General features: G+C 33.9%; 1 protein-coding gene across 1 annotated transcript; it reads left to right on the top strand.

The window, feature by feature from the left end:
* Positions 1-467: 467 nt before the first annotated feature.
* LOC112702725 (cytochrome P450 CYP82D47) lies at positions 468-4,041 on the top strand. The gene is made up of 2 exons (XM_025753876.3): positions 468-1,562; positions 3,287-4,041. Exons 1-2 carry the CDS (start codon positions 606-608, stop codon positions 3,908-3,910), a joined length of 1,581 nt encoding a protein of 526 aa, XP_025609661.1. The 5' UTR covers positions 468-605; the 3' UTR covers positions 3,911-4,041.
* The last annotated feature ends 19,707 nt before the right edge of the window (positions 4,042-23,748 follow it).

Raw genomic sequence — 23,748 nt, 5'->3', positions numbered from 1 at the left:
TTTATTGTCTACTTATACTTTTTTTTATATAATTAATAATTTTAAATTTCACTTGAATAATATAATATTAAAATTTAATTAATAACAGTAACTTTAGACTTTAAATTTTTTATTGCAGAATAAAATAATTATTTTAATTAAAAATAAAAGATATAAATAATTATTTATTAACGTGAGAAAAAAAATTAATAAAATATAAGTATTTTACTATTTTTAGATACTATATTTTTTTTTTAATTTTAGACATTAGTAAAAACTTCTTTTCTAATAACGAGAGAAAATAATAGACCATTTTTTTATCAAAAAATATGATAAATAATCTAATTTTTTTTTTATTTACAGTTCCGTAAATATGTCATTATTTATTAATAAAACTGTAAATGAAACGTGCTTCAATTTTTCTATAACCACTATAGCCACCAAAATTTGTGGCCACTATAAACTACACTTTTTATTGAGGGTCCAACAACAAACCACGTTCGAAAAGGGTACCTCCTCTTAGAATGTGCTATTTTTAATTAGTATAACATTGCTATTTTTAATTAGTATAACATTTCAGTATCATATTTTTAATTGCCCGGTAAACTTAAACAATAGTTCTCAACATGCTCCAGTATCTTGACGCCATAATAGCCGGAGTTGCCGGCACACTTATCATTTCGTACTGCTTGTACTTGGCCAAGAGGGCAGCACTACCACCACTTGATGGTCACCGAAAGAAGCCACCCATGGCCGCAGGTCAGTGGCCGTTGATAGGTCATCTTCACCTCCTAGGCGGTTCAGGCCAGCTACCATACGAAAAACTTGGAGACTTAGCAGACTTGTACGGTCCCATATTCAGCATCAGAATCGGTGTTCACACTGCCGTGGTTGTGAGTTCTTGGGAGTTAGCGAAGGAGTGTTTCACAACCCTGGATGCCATCGTCTCCTCTCGTCCCAAGTTCACTGCCGCAAAGATTCTCACATATGATTATGTCAATTTTGCGTTCGCTCCTTACGGTGAATTTTGGCGCGAGATTCGCAAGATAATCGCTTCAGAGTTACTCTCCGCTCGCCGGTTCGACATGCTTCGGGGTATTAGGGATTCAGAGGTGGAGGCATCGGTGAAAGAGATGTACAGAAAATGCGTCGATAAAAGTGATGTGGTGGAGATGAAGAGGTGGTTGGGGGATTTGAACCTGAACGCGGTTCTGAGGATGGTTGTGGGGAAGCGATACACGGCGAGAAGCGAAGATGAGTGGCGGGAAGTAGGGAGGATCAGGAGGGTGTTCAGGGAGTTCTTTCGTCTGACGGGAGTGCACGTGATAGGGGACGCCATTCCTTTTCTTGGATGGCTTGATTTTGGTGGCCAAGTGAAGGAGATGAAGAAGACTGCTAAGGAGATGGACGAGATCATTTGTGAGTGGTTGAAAGATCATCGGAGAAGAAGAGAGTGCGGTGATGATGATCAGAGTGACGCCCAAACAGAACAAGACTTCATTGACGTCTTGCTTTCTGTCCTTCATAATGGCGCTGATCTTGATGGTTATGATCTTGACACTGTCATCAAAGCCACCTCTTTGGTATGCACCCCATTCACGTCTTGCTTTGTCATTGATTTTGTTATCAAAATGGATTCTCTCCATTTTTTAATACTTGAGAAAATGACACCTTAATTTTATAAATAAAACCAAAATTAAATATGAAAGAGAAAATAATAAAAGATAATGAAAAATGATAGATCATAATTGATACTATCCAATTTTTTTTTACTATCCAATTTTTTTTTACTAGAGAAAATTCACTCCTTTTTGTTATGAATGGATGATTAACAAATTAATTTTACCAAAATATTCATAAATTAATTTTTGGCGTTTTAAAAATAAAAATATTATATAATTATTATTTTTATTTTTTATCTTACATTTAAATCAAATACTAATCAATTCTTCACTTTTTTTACACTAAAAATGTTGGCTCTTTTTAATATTTTTCTTTTAAAAATGAGTAATACTAGAAAATTATAAAAATTTATTGTTTTTAGCCATTAGTTAGATATTAATGTTTAAAAGTATGGGATAAAGTATGTTATTGAATTATTAGAATAAAAAAATTAAGTTAATAGCTAAGTTATGGTAAAAATCAATAAATTCTTCCCTAACATTTCTGTTAAAAAAAGTTATTAACAAAATTAATGGATAATTTAATCTCTTATTTTTTAAATATTTGGACAATTTAATTACTCAACTAAAGAATAAAGCTTAGTTTATTATTTTATCATAAATTAATTTATCGAGTTACGTTGTGTACACTAAAATTAGTTATTAAAGTCAGCCATCAATATAAAATACATGCTGAAATATAAATATACATTAAAAATAAATTAAATTATACATGTATTTATTACATTAGTAGCTAATTTTAATAGCTGATTTTGGTGTACAAATAATATTTTTGTAATTTATTTAATATTTTGAAAGCTTAGGATAATTTTAACCACTGATTGGATTTTAGCGCAGCATGAATAATTCTGATGATAATTATTGATGTATATTTGATTGGGTATTTTTTAATACATTTGTTTTCTTGTTTTATATTTTTTTTTAATTATTGTTAAAATAAATAAATGGTTTTAAATGTAATAAATACATAAATATAAAATAAATATCATATATATATAAAATATAAATATTAAGTTAAATAAAATAATTTTATAAGATTGTTCTCTCGAATAACTTTTTTATCGGGTGATTCTTTCTCAAAACTTATTTAAACCTGCTCCTTTAATTTGAGAAAAATTTAAGGGTTAACAATTTTGTTTATATTGACTAGTATTTTTAGTTAGTAATTCAATATTTTTAGTCCAAACAGCCTAATTTCATATTTTTAAATAGTACTAACTAATTATTATTGGCTAAAATAATAAATTGCGACAACTTTATAGATTTATTTTTAACGGTAATACTAAAAAAAATAATAAAAATAATTAACTTAAATTTAATTTATTTAATATTTATTAATTCTAATAACCATTAATAAATATTAAATGAAGAGTAGTGCTAAAGGGTTAGTAGATTAAGTAATTTGTAGTTATCAATAATATTTTTAATTGTGTGAGATAATATCTAATGATATAAGATTATTCAATTTCTTTTTTATAGTTAAGTGTGGACCAGAATTTAATAAAAGTGCTAGCCCTCTAAATTTTTTCTAAAGTAAATTTTGATTATTTATGCTGATTTTTTATTATCTTCTAAAAATTATTGTACTTTTAAATAATGGTGACCTCTTTTGCATCATTTGGCAGATGATAATTTCAGGGGCAACGGATACAACAGCAGTTACAATGATATGGACACTTTCGTTGCTAATAAATCATCAGCACGCTTTGAAGAAAGTTCGGGACGAACTAGATGAACAAGTAGGCAAGGAGAGACTAGTGAAGGAATCAGATATTAACAAGCTAACATACCTTCAAGCTGTGGTAAAAGAATCAATGCGATTGTACCCAGCTGGGCCACTCTCAGGACCTCGAGAATTCACAGAAGATTGTACCTTGGGAGGTTATCATATCAAAGCAGGTACACGAATGTTCTTGAACATTTGGAAGCTTCACAGAGACCCTCGTGTATGGTTAGATCCATTGGAATTCAAGCCAGAAAGGTTTCTAACCACACACAAGGATCTGGATGTGAAGGGTCAGCATTTCGAGCTTCTTCCCTTTGGCGGTGGAAGAAGGTCGTGTCCTGGGATAACGTTTGGGGTTCAGATGACGCATTTGGCATTGGCTGCATTCTTGCATGCATTTGAGGTAACTACACCCTTTGATGCTCCCGTCGATATGAGTGCCTCGTTTGGACTCACAATGATGAAAGCCACACCATTCGAGCTTTTGCTCAAACCTCGTCTATCTCCTTCTATTTATCATTGAATACACTACCCTCTTCCATTTGTATATTGGTTGTGTCGTACAGACCTGGTTCGTGTGTTAGGAAATTATAGTTGATGTACCATTTTATTTTAGTACCGTATATTATATATCTATAAAATTATTTCCTAATCTTACGCCTGCGTTGCATGATTTTTATCCAAAGTGGGGAAACAACTAAATTACTAAACAAAAGAAGTTTATAAACAGAAACTGCCTTGTGACCTTTTTTCATGGAATATAACTTGCCCTTTTTTCTATTGGTTGAATTTTTGTTGTTGATCATAGCACATAAATTTTTAGAAAAAATACAGGTAACCAACAACATTTTTTGAATAATGTGTGAACAATGTAAATTAATACAGTTAAAAGAATAAATTTAAATTAGAGTGTAGTGTATTTTTATTTGATTGGTAGTTATTCATTTTGTTCAAGATGGTCATTATTTACCTAACACTCCAAATTTTTATTATAAATAAATTTTGTTAATTGCATAAGTCAATGTTATGAGTATGTGATTTTTTAAATATTTATGTGTTGTCTATCAAATTTTCTGTACTTAATAATTTTGGTGAACAAATATATTTTATTAGTTGAACGAATTATTTTTCAAAATTTTATTTGCCATATATCAAATTTTTTTTATTGTGCTAAAAAATTTATGTACTTAATAATTTTGTTGAACATATATTTTAACGATTGTGAATTGTATAATATTAAATATTGATTTAATTTTTTTATCCAAATCGATTTAAACTATTGTGATTTAAATTGGATGACTTTTATCCTATACAAATTTTTAATTTTATAATTAAAAAATTTTAATTATTTTTTGTCATCCAAATTTTTAAATTTAATTATTTTTTCCATCCAAATTTTAAATTTAAAAAATTTTAAATTGTTACATTTTTTCTAAAATCGAATAACTCAACCCTATTCAAATCACAGTAATTTAAATCTGATTAATTAATTCAAATTAATACAAAATATATTACAATTGTTTGAATAAAATTGGCTTAAATTAAAAAATATAATCAAACAACAAAATCAAAATTTTAACCAATTAGATCGATTTTATTTTTTAAATCGATCCAACAAGAGCTACTCAGCTACTCCAATAGCTAGATGTCATTGTGATTTGCTTTAGCCACAATGCTTTCACACAAGTTGCATGACCATATATTGGAGTTTGGGTAAAAAATAAAAGAAGAAGTATAAGTATATAATAAAAATATTAAATAATGTGAATAATAGATATATTAGATGTTTAATTTATTAAATATGCGAATGATTATTCTAATATTAAGATTTAGGTGAGTAATTGGGGGTGTAGTGTGTTTTTATTTTATTTAGCCAATTTTAAAATCTATTATTCATATTATTCACAAAAGTTATTGTCTACCTAACAAAGTTTAAAATAAAAATATCTATTCTAATGAAGATGCTAAAAGTAAAACATCTTTTTATAAAAAAAATTTTTAAGAGTGTAACTTATTTGTTTGGTCATATTTTAAATAAAAATAACATTTTAATAAAGTATCAAAATCAAACTCTATAATTCATCGTTTAATAATAAAAAAATATTTTTTTCACATAAAAACAATATAAAATCTTCGAAGTATCTACTAAAATAAAATCTCTCTCATTTCTCAACTGGGTCTTGCGATTTAAAAAGAAAAAAAAAATCAACCTATTTCGTATACTTTATATATTACATAATAAACTTTGAATCACACATAGTACAAACATTAGAATGTTTTGAAATGATTACAGTTTCATATTCAATCAACTATTTTAAATTTTGTAGTGTATTGTTGGAGATAATATTTTTAATTTATAAAAAATAGAAGGAACCAAAAATGAATTTGTCAATTATTAACAACAATAATTATTTATTATTTTTAAATTAAAATTAAAAAGGTACTGATATCAATTAATTAAAAATTTAAAAATTAGGATTGTAACGAATGAAAGTGTTTGCAATGTGAAGCAACAAGAGTCATGCTACTCCCAATTCTTTATTATCTTCTCCGGTCATCAATAGCTTCTTCGAAATTGTGCTTTCACTAAAATGCTGCGCACACCGTTCGACGCCTTCACCACCGTCGTCTTCATCGCCACGCGGAACCTCCTTCCCGTGGAGCTACCGCCGCTACTTCGCACTGTTAGTTGCACTGTTCAGTGCGTGCAGTGATTTGCATCGGTGTTACTGCTGCGACCCCATTTCGACGATCTTATGGGCAATTCTGGTGCCTTTCGCAACCAATTTCCGTCGCTGCAACGCGCGCTTTGCAAGCGCAATTTTCTCCTCTGTAGGACCACTACGGCACACTCTCCCTCGCGATCTGCATCCCACCGTGCATTCTCTCTATCTCGTTTTCACCTTCTCAATTCGATCAAAGACATCCCTACTAAAAGACGCATGCATAATTAAGAAGACACATTCAGGAGACACATCTATTCTATAAAGACATTTTCAATAAAAAAGATACCGCCATAAAAAGTTAGCAAAAATTGGTAGAATCTTTTTTAGTTACATAACGGAATTGTTAATTTATTTATTTAAAGGAAGAAACTCTTGATCATTGCTCCATTTATTCACTAATCCGAATCATATATGTTTCCTTGCTTGTCTTTAGTGGACTTGGAGACGATGTTTGAATAAGATTTCTTGTAATGATAAGCGAAAATGTTCTTTTGTGAGACAAATAATACTACAACCATATCATGATTTATGCTTGTTCAAAAGTTTCGATCTCCTATAGAATGGTAAGCTTTCAACCATGCTATATGAAAATGTCTCAAAACTGAGTCTGTCAATGTGGATGGTAGATACTTACTACCTTTGCAATCCATGGCGGGTGCAGGGGTGGGTATAGTTCGAGACTAGAATGGGGATTGGGTTAGTTGTTGGCTTCTTTCCAAGAAATCTAGTCTTAAATGTGTTGTGCTGAGAATAGAGCTAGCTTGATGCTTTCTTCTTAAGATTGCGACTATGTTGGGAGAAAGGATTCAGATTTATTAATTATTATTGTTGAATTGAATTAATTTATACTTCTTAGGTAGCACCTTTCTAAGAATTCACTTGAACTAAATGAATTTGTCTATGAGATTTGGACTCTGTTACGCTATCTAGGGGTGTGCAAAAAAACTGGTTTTACTGAACTGAATTGAAACTGTTTTAAATAAACCAATTTTTTTAAATAAAAAACTGAACTAAAATCATAGTTTTTATGAATATCAGTTTATTAAAAATCAGTTTTTATGGTTCAGTTTAGTTTTAAACCAAATTAAAACTGGTTTTATTTAAACTCTAAAATTAGTTTTTACATACTCTTTCTCTCTATCTCTCCCTTCACTCTCTCTCCCCTTCCTCTCTCTCCTCTTTCTCCCCCTCATCTCTTCTTTCTCTCTCTTTCTTTCTCTCTCTCTCTTTCTTTCTCTCTCTCCCTCTCCCTTCTCGTCTTTCTTCCTCTCTCTCTCTCTCCACCTCTTTCTCCCTCTCCTCTCTCTCTCTCCTTCCTTTTCCTCTCTCTTCCCCTTTTTTTCTCTCTCTCTTCTCTTCCTCCTCTCTCTCTCCCTCCAATCATTCTTCGTCTCTCTCTCTCTCCTTTTCCTCATCTCTCTCTCTCTCCTCCCTTTTCTTTTCCTCTCTCTCTCCCTCCTTTTTCTCGCTCTCCCTTTTTCTTTCTCTCTCTCCTCTTCCTCGTCTCTCTCTCCCCCCTCTTTCTTCTTCTCTCTCTCTCTCCTTCTCCTCTTTCTTCCCCTCCCCTCCCTCTTTCTCTCTCTCACTTTCCTTTTCCTCTCGCTCTCTCTCCCTCTCTTTTCTTTTTCTCTCCTCTCCCTCGCTCCCCCTCCCTTCCCCCTTCTCTCTCTCCCTTCTTTCTGTCTTCCTCTTTTTCTCTTTCCTTTTTTCTTTTTATCTGTTTTTCTCTCCTATTTCTCTCTCCCCCTTCCCTTCTTTTTCTCTTCTATTCTCTCTCTTTTTTCTCCATCTTCTTTCTCTTTCTTCTCTTTTTTTCCTTTCTTTCTCTCTTTCTCTTTCTCTCTCAACCTTCTCTCACTCTATATTCCTATTCTCTCTCTTTCTCTTTTTTTCTAAAACAAGAGAGAGAAGGAAGGAGAAAAAAAGAGAAAAAAAGAGGGGAGAATGAGAGATAGAAAAAAGAGAAAGAGAGGAGGAGGAGAGAGAAGGGAGAAGGAGAAAGAGTGTAAGAGAGAGAGAAAGAGAGAGGGAGAGAAAGTGAGAGAGAAAGAGAAAGAGAGAGGGAGAGAGAGAGGAGGGAAAGAGGGAAAGAGAGAGGGAGAGAGACAGAGAAGAAGAGGGATGTGGGAGAGATAATGAGAGAAAGGAATAGAGGGAGAAAAGGGAGAGAAAAAGAAAGGGGAGGGAGAGAAAGTGGGGCAGGGGAGAGAGAAAGAGGATGGGAAGAGAGAGGAAGATAAGAAGAGAGAAGGGGAGAGAGAAAAAAGGAAAAGAGGGGAGAGAGAGTGAGAGGAAGACAAAGAGAAGGGAAGGGGAGAAAGAGGGGGAGAGAGAGAAGAGAAAGAGTGAGAGGGAAAGGAGAGAGAGAGAAAGGATGGAGAGAGAGGGAGAGAAGAGGAGAAAGAGAGGAAGAGGGGAAGAAAAGAGAAAAAAGGAGAGAAGGGAGAGAGAGAGAAAGAGAGAGAGGAGGGAGAGAGAGAGGAAAAGAAAGAGAATGTAAAATCTAATTTTATATATGTCAAGAGAGAAAGGGAGTAAGAGAGAGAGGAGGGGGAGAGAAAAGGAGAAAGAGAGAGAGGAAGAGGGATAGGGGAGAGAGAAAATGAGAGAAAGGGATAGAGAGGGAGAAAAGGGAGAGAGAGAAAAAGAGAAAGGGAGAGAGGAGGGGGAGAGAAAGAGAAAGACAAAAAGAGGGGAGGCGAGAAAGAGGAAAAGGGAGAGAGAGAGAGAGAGAGAAAAAGAAAAGAGAGAGAGAGGAGGGAGAGAGAGGGAGAGAAGAAGAGAGAGAGGAATAGGGGAATGAGAGAGAGGGAGAGAAGGGAGATAGAGAGATGAGGGGGAGAGAGAGGGAGAGAAGGAGAGAGAAAGTGGGAGAGAGAAAAAGGAGTGGGAGAGATGGAGAGAAGGAGAGAGAGAGAGAGCAGGGAGAGAGAGGGGGAGAGAAAGGGAGAGGAGGGAGAGAGAGAGAGGGAGAGAGAGAGGAGGAGAGAGAAAATGTAAAAACTAATTTTATATATGTTAAAAATTAAAACTAGATTTAGCTTATAAACCAATTTAAACTGGTATTTTTAATTAAAACTAGTTTTATTTTTATGAACTGGTTTAAACTGGTGCATTGTATTGTAAACTAGTTTAAAATTAGTTTCTTATTTGACATAGTAGTTTGGTTCAATTTCTAAACCATTTAAAATGGTTTAGTGCAGTTTCAGTTCAGTTTATGAAAAAACTGAACCATGAACACGATCGCTATCTATGATTCTATGGGTTGTTTCTTTGTCATATGTGTCTCGACCGACTAATATATGGCAACAGATAAATTGACAAAAAGGAGAATTTTATCTAATTTTTTTTGTGATCAATAATTCTCTTAATTACTTATCTTTTTTATTGATTAGCGATTGTATTATTTTGTGTTAGGTTGTTGTAATTTTTATTATTAAAAAAATGACTAAAGAACTAACTAGTAGGGCTGGCAATATATATTTTACCCTATCTTATCCTATCCGCACCCCATATATATAACACTTTTTACAAAAATTATACATATAGTGAAGGCTCCTACTTGTAATAACTAGCAATAAGTAAATGACCACTAAACTAGTTAGCTAATTTAGTAATTTAGAATATTTGCATATTTATAAAGTTAACCTAAAATAAAAATTAAAATAAAAAACCAAAATCATTTATCTTTGTTATTCAGAAACCCTAATAGCTAAGTGAGAGCATAGAGTGTCATTTCACTTTCAGAAACCCAAATTCGGCCATAACCCCGAACTCTCCTTTGGTCCTTCCTCCTTCTCTTCTTCCTCCTCCGTGCTCTCCTCTCTTCGGTACGTTGCTATGCCGCTGCTTCATGCCCTCCTCTCCTCGCAACGTCGCTGCTTCGTGGCCTCTTCTCCTCGCTACGTAGTACCATATCACCACTCTGTTCTCTCTTTGATATTTTTCAACATGCTTGTTTGTTCTTCATGTAAAGCTTAATTTTTGTATATTTCGTCTTTATCACGTTGATTCTTTTAGTTGGTTGGACATAAAAATTGGGACTTTATTTTACGTTTGAATATGTGATTTTGATTCTCTGTTGATTTATCCTTGTTAGAAATTTTTGTTTGTGACTTTACCATGATTGTTTTTTTTTTTCATTTTTTAAAATTAATTATGATTAATGTACCGGCTTCTTTATTATTTTTTTTCATTTGAATAGATTCATATTAATTTTATTCTGACTTTGTTTTTTTTATAGAACATAATAGACAGAAACTAATTTATGTTAGATCTCATAGTTTATAAAGTAAATTTATTAATGTTGTATTTAATTTGTTGTTGTTCTCTTAAATTCCAATAATTCATATATGATGTTAATTGTTCCTACCAACATGATTCATGTCTTCTAATTGTGTGGAAGAAGTAGAATATTTTCATATATTGCATTTGGTTGTTAATTTGTCCTTGTTCATCTCAATCTGACTTATTTTAAGACAATAATTCTTACTCCTTAGTATGTTCTATTTTCTTTTATTTTTTTTAATATGTTATAATTTTTGTGCTTGTTCTAAATCTTAATGATTTTTCAGCATGCTTGAGTTTTTAATGTTCATTATTTATTTTACTGATTGTGTAGGCAATTAAATTTAGAATGGATAGTATCAATATGGTTGTAGTGGCTCAAAAACAACAAGAAGAAACTTCTATTGAAGAAACTGCTAATTTTGTTCCGGACGAGTCTTTCTCGGTTTAAAATAACAACAAATCTTCATTGAAAATTGTTTATTGGTAATACTTTAGTAGATATAAAGAGAAAAACGGGTGAAAGACAAAGTGCAACTATTGTAAGTCTGTTATTGGTGCCAATCCAAGGAATAGGACTACAAATTTAAAGAAACATTACTCCATTATTATAAGAAAATAAAATTAGTAAACTCAAGACAATCAACTGCCGAATCTTTTCAAAGACATGGAAAGAATAGTTCAGATGTTTTTTTATTTGATGCATCTCACACAAGAAAATTAATTTTCAAGTTCATTTGTATCCATGAGTATCCTTTGTCATATGTGGATCATATTGCAATAAGAAAAATGTTTGCTTCAATGTAACCAACTTTTAAGATGCAAGCCGAAACACGATCAAGAAGAATATATTTGAATTGTACGAAGTGGAGAAGCTTAACATAAATAAGATGATGGATGCAAATGATAGTCGAGTAGTTATTACAACTGACATGTGAACTTCCAACCGGAAAAAAAGGTATATGGTTGTTATAGCACACTACATTGATAGTTCATGGAATTTGTAAAAGCGAGTATTGAGGTAATACCTTTGTGAGTTGGTGTAGTAAGTCGGGTGTTTTCTTTACAAAAAAATTATCTCTTAATTGTATGATTAGATGAAATTCTACTTATGTGATATTAAAAACTGCATGATTGTACAAAGATGTCTTTGCTAGACTAAAACAAAAAGGCTCCATTTCTATAAGTGTGCCAAGTAATGAGGAATAGGAACTTGCAAAAGAAATTTGTGGTAAATTAAAATTTTTTTATGATGTGATCCAATTATTTTTTTTGAACTCAAATTCCAACTGCCAACATTTACTTTAATAAAATATGCGATATACATGTTAGATTGAAAAATGGGCTGTTTCACCTAACTCAGTTATTAATAGCATGACATGTATGATAAAGAGAAAATTTGATAAGTATCGGAAAGAAATTCATGGCATTATGGATATTGCTGTAATTCTAGATCCTAAGTATAAATTTGGTGGGCTTGAATATAAATTTGCTAGGGAATGTGGAGATCCTAATGAATGCGCAAAAATAGTTGAGAGAATCAAACAGACATGCTATGAATTGTTTAATGAATATCAAAAGAACACATCTAATTTAAGTAATATGTCAGTGAAATCTACACAAGAGCTTAGGATTAATGCAGATGAAGATGATAATGTTGTTTATCAATTATAGATTAGACAAAATAAGAAGGAGAAAGGTTCATTTGTAAAGAGAAAATTTGATAACTATGTAGAGGAAGATGTTCATCATCTAACTCCTGATTTTGATATATTAGCCTGGTGAAAGATAAATGGAGTTAGGTTTCCAATTCTTCAAAAAATTACAAAAGACATATTTGCCATTCTCGTGTCTACTGTTATTTCTAAGTCTTTCTTTAGCACAAGTGACCATATAATTGCCACTCATAGTGGTAGTTTTCATGAAAATACGGTAGAAGCTCTTATATGCAATCAAAATTGGTTGTGGGCAGCAGATCATAAAAAAGGTTATTTATGTTTTAAATTTTTTAATTTGTTTATAAATTATAATTGCGTTAAAATTATGTATAATAAAATTGTTGTATTTGATTTTTAAGTGAAAAACTTGATTATCAAACTGTAAATAAAAATGATGATGTATTTTTTAAACTGACAGAAGAGTAATATTGCAAGGATTTAGAATTAGAAGAAATGTTTGAAGACATTTATCTTTCTTAATGTTATTTTAATTTTATTAAAAACTTGATGATCATGCTATTTGTAATTTTATGTTGGATTTTTTAAGATTTTATTGTTTTTAATTTTAGTTTTAATTTAATTTTTTATTTTTTATGTTATTAATATGTATGAAATTCGTAAAATTTGAATTTTATATTTGTTTTAAAAAAATTGATATTTTTATGAATAGGGTAGGGGTTAGAACTTTAGGGTGCGAGTATGGTTAGGGTCGAAAGATTCTCAACTCGCAAATAGGATAAGGTAGAATTTTAATGATATTTTCAACTCGCGGGTAGGATTAGGGTAGGGTCCAAACTCTACCCTAACTACTCAATCCATTGCCAGCCTTATTAACTAGCAATTAATTTGTTTTTAAATTTTTTTTAGAGAAAATATAAACTCAGATTATCATTAACAAATCTAAAATTTAATAAAAAAAATATGCAAAATCTAAAAATAAAAAATAATCCCAATATCATGAAAATATTTGTTATTATTATTTTAAAAAACGGCAAGAGAATAAATTAGGGTAGTCAATTAGAGATAATCAATAATTAATTTTTTATTTTTTTTAAAAATATGAATTTAAATTATCATGAAAAAGAAAAACATTTAAAATCTAATAAAAAAACCTCTAAAATCTAAAAAAAATCTAATCCCAATAATAACAAATATCTAAAATCATTTTAAAATTTTCAAAATATATTTTAAACATTTAAATTATTTTTGAAATTCCAAAATTCATTAAGTAAAGAGACATCCAAAAACTTTTATGGAAGGTCAATTCAAGTTATCACAAGAAACATCTAAAACCTAATGAAAAAAATCCCAAATCTAAAAAAAATCTAAAATTATTTTAAAAATAAAAAAAATTATTTTCAAAACTTGCAAATTTATTTTTAAAATTTCAAAATTATGTCTAAATTTATTTTAAAATTTTTAAACTTTTTTCAAAAAATAAAAATTTAATAAAACGAGACATCTAAAATTATTAAAAAAAAACATAAAAAACATAAAAAAACATCTAAAACTGTAAAAAAAAAAATCTAAAACTTGAGACAAAAAAAATTTTAAAATGAAGAAGAAGGAGGAGGAGGCGGTAGTAATAGACGCAGGAAGAAGAACAAGAAGCGGTGACAGACCCAAAACGAAAAAGAACTAGAAGAAGCATCGGTTTGGCCTTGCATCGATGGAGAGATGCACCGGTGCTGGCATTTGACTACAATGGATGGCCTTGCGTTCCTCGACGCCACTGGTTGAAGTGAACTCTGTGCGTGGTGGAAGTTGCTCCTACGTCGAAGATAAAAAGTTCTGCGTTCAGTGTTTGGTGGTCACGGCAATTGGCGACGATTGGTAGCATCAATCTCGCGATGGAAGGTGCTATGTTGAAAGATAATCGGTAGTCTTTAGAGAGTGGTGAATATAGAAAGAGATCATGAAGGTGGCAATACATTGCGAGATAATGACTGGAACGGTTATTTTTTTTTTTGTCAAATATTCTTACACACATTCCTTTTTTTTTTTAATAGGTTTTATATATGAACTTTCTAGACATAGCTAGAATTTGAATTCTGTACATCTTTTAGTAAGACAAATATAATTGTCACTAAACTAAATCTTACGGTACAAGTGATTGTTTTTTTTTTATTATTCTGTATTCTGAATGTATGTGAAGATAAATTATATTATCCTTTTTAGTGATTTTTTTCTTTTTATTTTTTTCTTTTTTAAATTTGAATTAGATGGAAGTTGGCTTATATTAGTTTGTGACTTATTAGTTGATTCTCAGACCTTTTGTAAAAAAATTAATCCAAAAACTCAGCGAAATTTTTTAAAAATGTCTAAGACTAACAATTTTATTAAATTCTGAATAGTATATAATTAACAAAAAAAATGAATAATTTTATACTATTGAATAAAATTTTAAACCATTAAAAATATTATTAATAATTACTTAATAATTACAAATTACAAAAATTACTAGTCCTAACAATTCTTAAATTTTTTTTTGCTATCCGTCCACTGAAACGAGCAAATTAAATCTTTCCAATTGTTATCATGCATGTGTCAATTTCTCGCTATCCACAGAAACCGGCTAAGAAATCTTTCCAAAATTCTTATCATCCATGTGTCAAATTCACAATTAATGTTTTTAGAAAAATTTCGATGATTCCAAATGTTGCATAGTAATTTATCGTATTCGAACACAGCATTTATATTATTTCTTTTGTTTTCATAAGCACAATATAAAATTCAAATTTGCTCCTGCATGTTTCAACTACTGTAGCTGCTTCCCTTTTTTCTTTGGACTCAAATGGATGGTTTACAATATAATGGTACGAAAATACAATATGCAATGTTATCTACGCTGAGATTAATATAGACTATTTATTCAAATTGGTCTAAAGAAATTTAAAGTGAATATTTTGGTCTTTAACAAAAATTAATGATATAATTGGTCCTCAAAATTTTTTTTGGCGCCAGATAAATTAATCCTTTTTTGACACTACTATTCTGTGAAGTATTAATGAAACAATTTGACTTGTCATGTCAAATTAGTGATTCAATTAGTAACAGTCATGTGTTAAATTAGGATAAATTAGTCTCTTTAATAAAATTATTAGATTTTTTTTAAATAAAATAAAAAAATAAATATTTTTTTCAAACAAAATATTTCAGTTCTATTATTTAAAATATGAATTTTTTTTTTATAATAAGGACAAGTTCGCCTGATAAATCACTATTTTATGGTTTATCTTGTATTTAATTGAGTGGTTTTATCAAGTCTTTACCCACTTATTAATATGAAGTGCATGATTTTACAATCCCTTCCAAAGTTTGTTCTATGGTTGAAAACTTGCATCCTAAAGACCTTTAATTTATGTATTTCAATTCTCCTTTATACCATTCGATGCCGTGATCTGTGTGTTAAGTGTTTCGGGCTTCGCAGGACAGGAATGACTTAGAGAATGGAGAGGAAGCTTACAAAAATGGAAGGAACACAAGAAACTAAGGAAATAACCAGCGAACAGCGACGCGCGCGCGTGGCTCACGCGAGCGCACAAAATGAAGAAAGTCGCAGCGATGCGTACGCGTGCCTGACGCGTACGCGCGGATAGGAGTCTGCACGAATGACGCGGACGCGCGACAAGAAAAATCGTCGAATGACGCGCACGCGTGACCGACGCGTATCCGTGACTTGCACGATCTGCAAAAATAACAGAAAACGCTGGGGCGATTTTAAGCCACGTTTTGACCCAGTTTTCGGCCCAGAAACACAGAATAAAGTCAGGGAACATGCAGAGACTCAACAAACAACATCAACACATTCTCATTAGGATAGTTTTAGGATTTTAGATCTGAATCTAGAGAGAAATTACTCTTCCTCTAGGTTCTCTTTACATTCATTGTTTATTGCTTTTTGCTTTGGATATTGAAGAGTCATCACCTCCGTTAAAGATACTATTCTAATTTGTTTCCTTACTATCTCTTTTATTTATTCCACATTCTTAAAATGGCAATTGGATTTTTTTCATGGATTGTTGATACAGAGGATTACTTTTATTTATTTAAATAATTTTCAGTCTCTATTTTATTTAACTTATTATATATTTTTCTTATATTTTTCTGAGTATTATATTCATGTCAATGGAGTAGATCCCTTACTTGACATGGGGGTTGATTAAAAGGAGAAACTTGAGTTGGAAGACTTAAGTGAAGGTTAAACTGGAAGTTGTTGGCTAGTTCTGTATTTACTAACGCTAGACCTTCCTAAGGGAGAGGACTAGGATTTGTAAATAAGAGTTAGCTCAATCACTTGACTTTTCTTTATTTAGTAAGTAAAAATAACAACCTTTTTAATACTACACCTAAGAGATCCCAACAAGGATAGAACTTCCAATTGATCATTCCCCCAGTCAAGGCCTTTTATTTAGAATATTAATAATCATTCTTAGTTTTTATTTTACAACTATTATTCAACTCAACTCTCTTGAAAACCCCTGATTAATTAATTAAGCATTCTCTCTGTAACTCGTTGGGAGACAACCTGGGACTCATACTCCTAGTATTTTTATTTCTAAATTTCGTGACAACTCTTTTAAATTGATACGCGGAATTTTCATTGGTTAAGAGCTATACTTGCAACGCTATTTTCTCTATAAACTTTTAATCGGTGATTTTTCCGCCACGTCAATTTTTGGTGCCGTTGCTGGGGAGTTGCAACAGTGTGCTAATTTATTGGTTGGATTTTTGTTTTATTTGCGTCTTATTTTTTTTATTTTATTACCATCAGCTGTATGTCTCTTTCATTGAATGACTCGTTCGCTACCTGATCCGAGCCTACCCGTATTTGATCTTGAAATTGAAAGAACTATCTCACGTATAAGGCGGGCTCAGCGTCGGTTAGTCCTTTCTGAGGACGAATCTGAAACGTCATTTAAGGAAGAAACAGGCTCCCTTTCTACTGATTCTATTGATTTGAATACAGAGGACATGGCAGCTCCTAGGAGGATTACTCTTCAGGAGGCAGGAGCTCCAAATTTTACATTACCACCTTTCCAGGCGCGTAATCCAAATCTGGGAGCAGATATTAAACTGAAGACTGCATTAATTAATCTACTGTCAAAATTTCACGGCTTACCTGCTCAAGAGCCTCTCAAGCACCTCAGAGATTTTCAGACAGCCTGTTCTATTGTTAGGCGTAATGGTGCATCTGAGACTTCTATTCTGTTAGCCGCTTTTCCGTTTTCTCTTGAGGAAAAGGCGAGGGAGTGGTACTACACTCAACCTGAAGCAGTCGTTACTAACTGGGATATGCTCAGGAGAGAATTCCTAGAAAAATACTTTCCAGCTGAAGTTACTGATAGACTAAGGAAAGAGATTTCAATGATCATCCAAGGCGAATCCTAGACTCTCTACGAGTACTAGGAGCGCTTCACTAATCTCCTAGACGCATGCCCCCACCACATGATTGACAAGTTGGTGTTGATCGGCTACTTCACACAAGGCATGAAGCCTCAGGATAAGACTACATTAGATGGTGCAAGCAATGGTTCTCTGAAAAAGTACAAGACCACAGATGAAGCATGGCAATTGATTGCCGACCTGGCTGAGTCTGCTCGAACTCACAAGCGCAACAGAAACAACCACCCCAAGGCTGTGGCAGAGGTTTCCTCTAGTAGCGAAAATACTGCTCTCACACAATCAATATGTGAGATGACCAACCTATTGAAGCAGATACATCTGGGCCAGCAATAGTCTCAACCCCCGTCACCACAACGTAGTCAACAACTGGTTCCTCAGAGAGTATACAGATTATGTGCTGATTATAGTCATTACACTGATGAATGTCCCCAGCTCCAACATGAGGACAACACCTTGGCAGCTACTCACAATTTTTATGAATGCCCGAATCAAGGATACTATCAACAAGGCAGCAACTATAACCAAGGTGGGAACTTTAACCAAGGTTGGCAGGACAACTCCAACCAGGGTTGGAGAGAAAATTCCAACCAAGGATGGAGGGACAACTATAATAATAACAGACAGCAGAACCAGAACCGGCCTTACAGAGCACCTCATCAAAGGTAGTCCCAAGCACTTCAGAACAACCAACAGCAGACCCCTCAGATTACTTACCCACCTTCCTCTTTTAATGACGAATTACTACACTCGATTGATCAAAGACAAAAGACCATGGAGAACAACCTCACTTCTACCTTGAACGGTCTGAACTCTACCTTACAAGATCTTATCTCATAGATTGGATCACTGAATAACTCCAACAACCAGCCTTCAAACTCCAGTGGAATTCCCTTTCAACCTTTACCCAACCCCAGGGAGGTATCAATGCCATCACTTTGAGGTCCAGAATCACACTGCAAGAGAGAAATCCGGAGGAGCCAAACACACCAGAACACACCCCAATAGAGGACATGGTTGAAATGGAGGAAGTTGAAGAAGAAGATGAAGTGCAAGACTTGGTTGAAGAAAAAATACCTCATTCCAGGAATGAAGCACCAAAGGAAGCAGAAGCTTCAAATAGCGTCATTCCTATCCCATTTCCACACCTTGCACGGAAGTCCAGAAAGCAGATGGAATTTGATCCCAAAATGGTAAAAATTTTCAAAAAGGTTGAGGTAACTGTTCCCCTTTTTGATGTTATTCAACAAGTACCTAAATATGCACAGTTTCTGAAAGATTTATGCATACACAAAGATAAAATTAATGAATTAGAAACTATTCCTTTAGGTAGTTCTATTTCTGCTTTAATGGGAGGTATACCTGAAAAATGTAGTGATCCAGGTCCATGCATGGTTAACTGTACCATTGGAGGTGTATTATTTTCTGACTGCATGTTTGATTTAGGAGCATGTGTTAGTATAATGCCATTGTCTATATATGATGTTTTAAGGCTCCCTCCCTTAAAAAGGTCGGCAGCTCGTTTTGTGTTAGCGGATAAAAACATTATTACAGTAGTTGGAATTGTTGAAGATGTATTAGTGAGCATTAAGGGGCTCACATTTTCCATTGATTTCTATATCCTAGAAATGCCCCCTAATGATTCAGGAAGACCGTCATCAATCTTGCTTGGAAGACCATTCCTGAAGACTTCAAAGTTTAAGCTGGATGCATTCTCAGGAACTTATTCCTTTGAGATAGATGGCAGAGCAGTGAGTTTCAGTTTGAATGAAGCTATGAAGCACCCTTCGGAAGATCATTCTATCTTCCAGTGCGACATCATTGATGAAACCGTAGCTGAAGTTCACCAAGAAGAAGTAGAAGAGCAGCACTTGGAGTAAGGTCCAAATATGGGGACACCCTCTGAACATAATGAGGATACTTTGCCATTATCAATAACCCCGGATGATCCAGAGCCTAGCCATGAGCAGAAATTGGAATTGAAGCCCCTTCCTCCATACCTTAAGTATGCTTACCTTGAGGATAATCAGAAATTCCCAGTTATCATTGCAAGGGAACTCACTTCCCAACAGGAGGAGCAGCTGCTCGTGTGCTGAGGTAACACAAAAAAGCAATTGGGTGGAGCTTGGCGGATATAGTAGGCATCAGCCCTCAAATTTGTGGGCACAGAATATTCTTAGAAGAGGGATCAAAGCCTGTCCGTCAACCCCAAAGAAGATTGAATCCCACCATCTTAGAAGTTGTTAAGAAAGAAGTGACCAGGCTACTTGAAGCAGATATTATTTACCCCATCTCAGATAGTGAATGGGTCAGTCCAATCCAAGTGGTGCCCAAGAAGTCTGGAGTCACAACAGTAAAGAATGAGCATGGAGAGTTCCCGACAACTAGAATACAGAATTCATGGAGAGTGTGCATTGATTACAGGCGTCTCAACCAAGCCACTCGTAAGGATCACTATCCCCTGCCATTTATTGATCAAATGCTTGATCGCCTGTCAGGTAAATCCCATTACTGCTTTTTAGATGGTTATACAGGCTATTTTCAAATTCATATAGCTCCAGATGATCAGGAAAAGACTACTTTTACATGTCCTTTTGGAACTTATACTTACAAGAGAATGCCCTTTTGGCTTGTGCAACGCACCAGCCACCTTCCAAAGGTGCATGATGACTCTTTTCTCCGATTTCATTGAGAGCTGTATGGAGGTTTTTATGGATGATTTTAGCGTATATGGTGATTCCTTTAAACTTTGCTTGGATAATTTAGACAAAGTATTAGACAGGTGTGTTAGTTCAAACCTTGTATTGAATTTTGAAAAGTGTTATTTTTTGGTAAAACAAGGGATTGTTCTAGGACATGTTGTCTCTCATACTGGTATTTCTGTAGATCCAGCAAAGGTAGATGTCATTTCTAGTTTGCCTTACCCCTCATCTGTGAGGGAAGTCCATTCGTTCCTTGACCATGCAGGTTTCTACAGGAGATTCATTAAGGACTTCAGTAAGGTAGCATTACCTTTATCCATACTACTGCAGAAAGATATTGAGTTTGAGTTCAGTGAGGATTGTATACAAGCATTTGATAAGCTGAAGATCGTCCTGAATCAAGTCCTAATTGTGAGAGGACTAGACTGGAGCCAGCATTTTGAGATTATGTATGATGCCTCCAACCATGCAGTAGGAGCGGCACTGGCTCAGTGCGACGGTAAGGATCCTTTCGTAATAACTTATGCGTCTAAGACCTTAGACGCTGCTCAGTCTAATTGCACTACTACTGAAAAGGAGCTTCTTGCTATTGTTTTTGCTCTGGATAAATTCCGAGCCTATTTACTTGGTACTAAGGTAGTGGTGTACTCGGACCATGCAGCTTTGAAATATTTATTAGCTAAAAAAGAGTCCAAACCAAGGTTGATACATTGGATACTATTGCTGCAAGAATTCGACTTAGAAATTAAGGATAGGAGTGGTAACCAGAACTTAGTGGCAGACCACTTGAGTCGTCTTGAGAATTTTAAGGATGACTCTACTCCCATCAATGACGCTTTTCCATTTTGATAGCTTGCATGCAGTATCTGAAGTAGCTCCTTGGTATGCACCCGTAGCTAATTATCTAGTTAGCCATACTTTCCCTCCCAATTTTAATAAGCATCAAAGAGACAAGCTGAAAAGCGAGTCCAAATATTATATATGGGATGATCCATATTTATGGAGGTGTGGTGCTGACCAGGTAATTTTAAGGTGTGTACTCCAATCAGAATTCCAGTCTATTTTAGAGGCATGCCACTCTTCTGAGAGTGGAAGATATTTTGGCACTCAAAGAACAGCTAGAAAAATTTTGGACTGTGGATTCTGGTGGCCTACTCTTTTTAAAAATGCTGCTTCCTTTTTTAAATCTTGTTCCCCATGCCAAAGGTTTGGTAATATATCCAAGAGGGATGAAATGCCTCAACAAATTATGCTTTTTTGTGAATTTTTTTTATGTTTGGGGCATTGACTTCATGGGTCTATTTCCAAACTCTAATGGTTACCTTTATATACTGTTAGCTATAGATTATGTTTCTAAATGGGTGGAAGTAATTCCTACCCGTATTGATGATGCTAACACTGTTGTTTCCTTTGTTAGAAACCATATTATCTGTCGCTTTGGATCACCACGAGCAATCGTGAGCGATCAAGGCACTCACTTTTGTAACAAGAGACTCACAGGATTACTGAAGAGGCATGGGATTGTTCACAAAGTAGCAACAGCTTATCATCCCCAGACCAATGGGCAAGCAGAAGTGTCTAGCAGAAGTGTTCACAAAGATAGTAAAGCCTCATAGGAAGGACTAGAGTGCTAGGTTACAAGATGCACTTTGGGCATATCGAACAGCGTACAAGACACCCATTGGGATGAGCCCCTTCCGTTTAGTGTATGGTAAGGCTTGCCACCTTCCAGTAAAAGTGGAACACAAGGCCTTCTGGGCTGTAAAGGAATGCAACATGAATTATAAGGAAGCTGGTGCTGAAAGGAAGCTGCAACTAGCAGAATTAGAGAACCTTCGCCTAGAAGCATATGACAAGTCCAGGCGATACAAGGAAAAGATGAAGGTCGTCCATGACAAGCACATAAAAAGGAGAGAATTCAGACCAGGGGAATTAGTTCTTCTTTACAACTCCAGACTGAGGCTTATGCCAGGCAAACTGAGATCAATATGGGAAGGTCCCTACAGAGTATAGAAGGCAGAGCCATACGGAGTTTTTCACCTGCATCATCCTTCTAACTCCAAATTCATTAAGGTCAATGGACACCTCCTGAAGCTTTATCATGGTGAGAAGATGAAGGATCACAAAGAGCTCAAGGTCTTCCTGATAAACCACTATTTTATGGTTTATATTGTGTTTAATTGAGTGGTTTTTATCAAATTCTTGCCCACTTATTCATATGATTTGCATGATATTACAATTCCTTCCCAAAGTTGTTCGATGATTGAAAACTTGCTTCCCAGAGATCTTTTAATTACGTATTTTAATTCTCCTTTATACCATTCGATGCCATGATCCGTGTGTTAAGTGTTTCAGGCTTCATAGGGCAGGAATGGCTTAGAGAATGGAGAGGAAGCTTGCAAAAATGGAAGGAACACAAGAAACTAAGGAGATGACCAGCGAACACCGACGCGGACGCATGGCTCACGCGACCGCGCGAAATGGAAAAAATCGCAGTGATGCATTCGCGTGCCTGACGCGAACGCGTGGATTGGAGTCTACACGAATGATGCGAACGCGTGGATGACGCGTACGTGTGGCAAGAAAAAATGCTGAATGATGCACATGCATGGATGACACGTACACGTGACATGCGTGATCTGTAGAATTAACAGAACACGCTAGAAGCAATTTCGGGCCGCGTTTTGACCCAGTTTTTGGCCCAGAAACACAGAATAAAGCCAGGAAATATGCAGAGACTCAATTCATACTTAGCATTGGCTCATAATTCATAATTTTAGGTTTAGATGTAGTTTTTAGAGAGAGAGGATCTCTCCTCTCTCTTAGGATTAGGATTAGGATTTAGGATTAGGATTTCTTCGTCTTTTCAATTCCAGGGTTAATATTCCTTTACTTTACTTTATATTTTCTTCTACCTTTATTTATTCTATTACTTTAGTTGATTACTGGATGTTGCCAATTTGGTTTATGGATTCCTATGTTCAATCTAACTTTCTATTTAATATAATTCGAGGTATTTCAGACTTATGATTTTTATTTAGCTTTTTACACTCTTAGCTTTGGTTGATTAATTGGTGACACTTGAGTTATCAAACTCAGCTGATGATTGAAAATTAGAATTCTTTGCTGATTGATTTGAATTCCCCTAACTCTAGTTTTTTCTTAGGAATTGACTAGAACTTGAGGAATCAAATTGATTTATCCACTTAACATACCTTCATAGTTAGAGGTTGACCAAGTGGGAGCAAAATCCAATTCTCATCATACCTGATAAGGATAACTAGGATAGGATTTCCAGTTCTCATACCTTGCCAAGAGATTTTTGTAATTATTAATTTATTTTTCTTGCTATTTAAATTACTTGTTCTCTATTTCAAAAAAAACTTCTTCCATAACCAATAATAAACACACCTCCCTGCGATTCCTTGAGAAGACGACCCGAGAGTTAAATACTTCGGTTATAAATTTTATTGGGTTTGCTTAAGTGACAACCAAAACTTTTGTATGAAAGGATTTTCTGTTGGT

The sequence above is a fragment of the Arachis hypogaea genome, chromosome 7 (assembly GCF_003086295.3).
Source record: "Arachis hypogaea cultivar Tifrunner chromosome 7, arahy.Tifrunner.gnm2.J5K5, whole genome shotgun sequence".
Taxonomy (NCBI): domain Eukaryota; kingdom Viridiplantae; phylum Streptophyta; class Magnoliopsida; order Fabales; family Fabaceae; genus Arachis; species Arachis hypogaea.
This window is presented reverse-complemented; position numbering and strand designations above follow the sequence as displayed.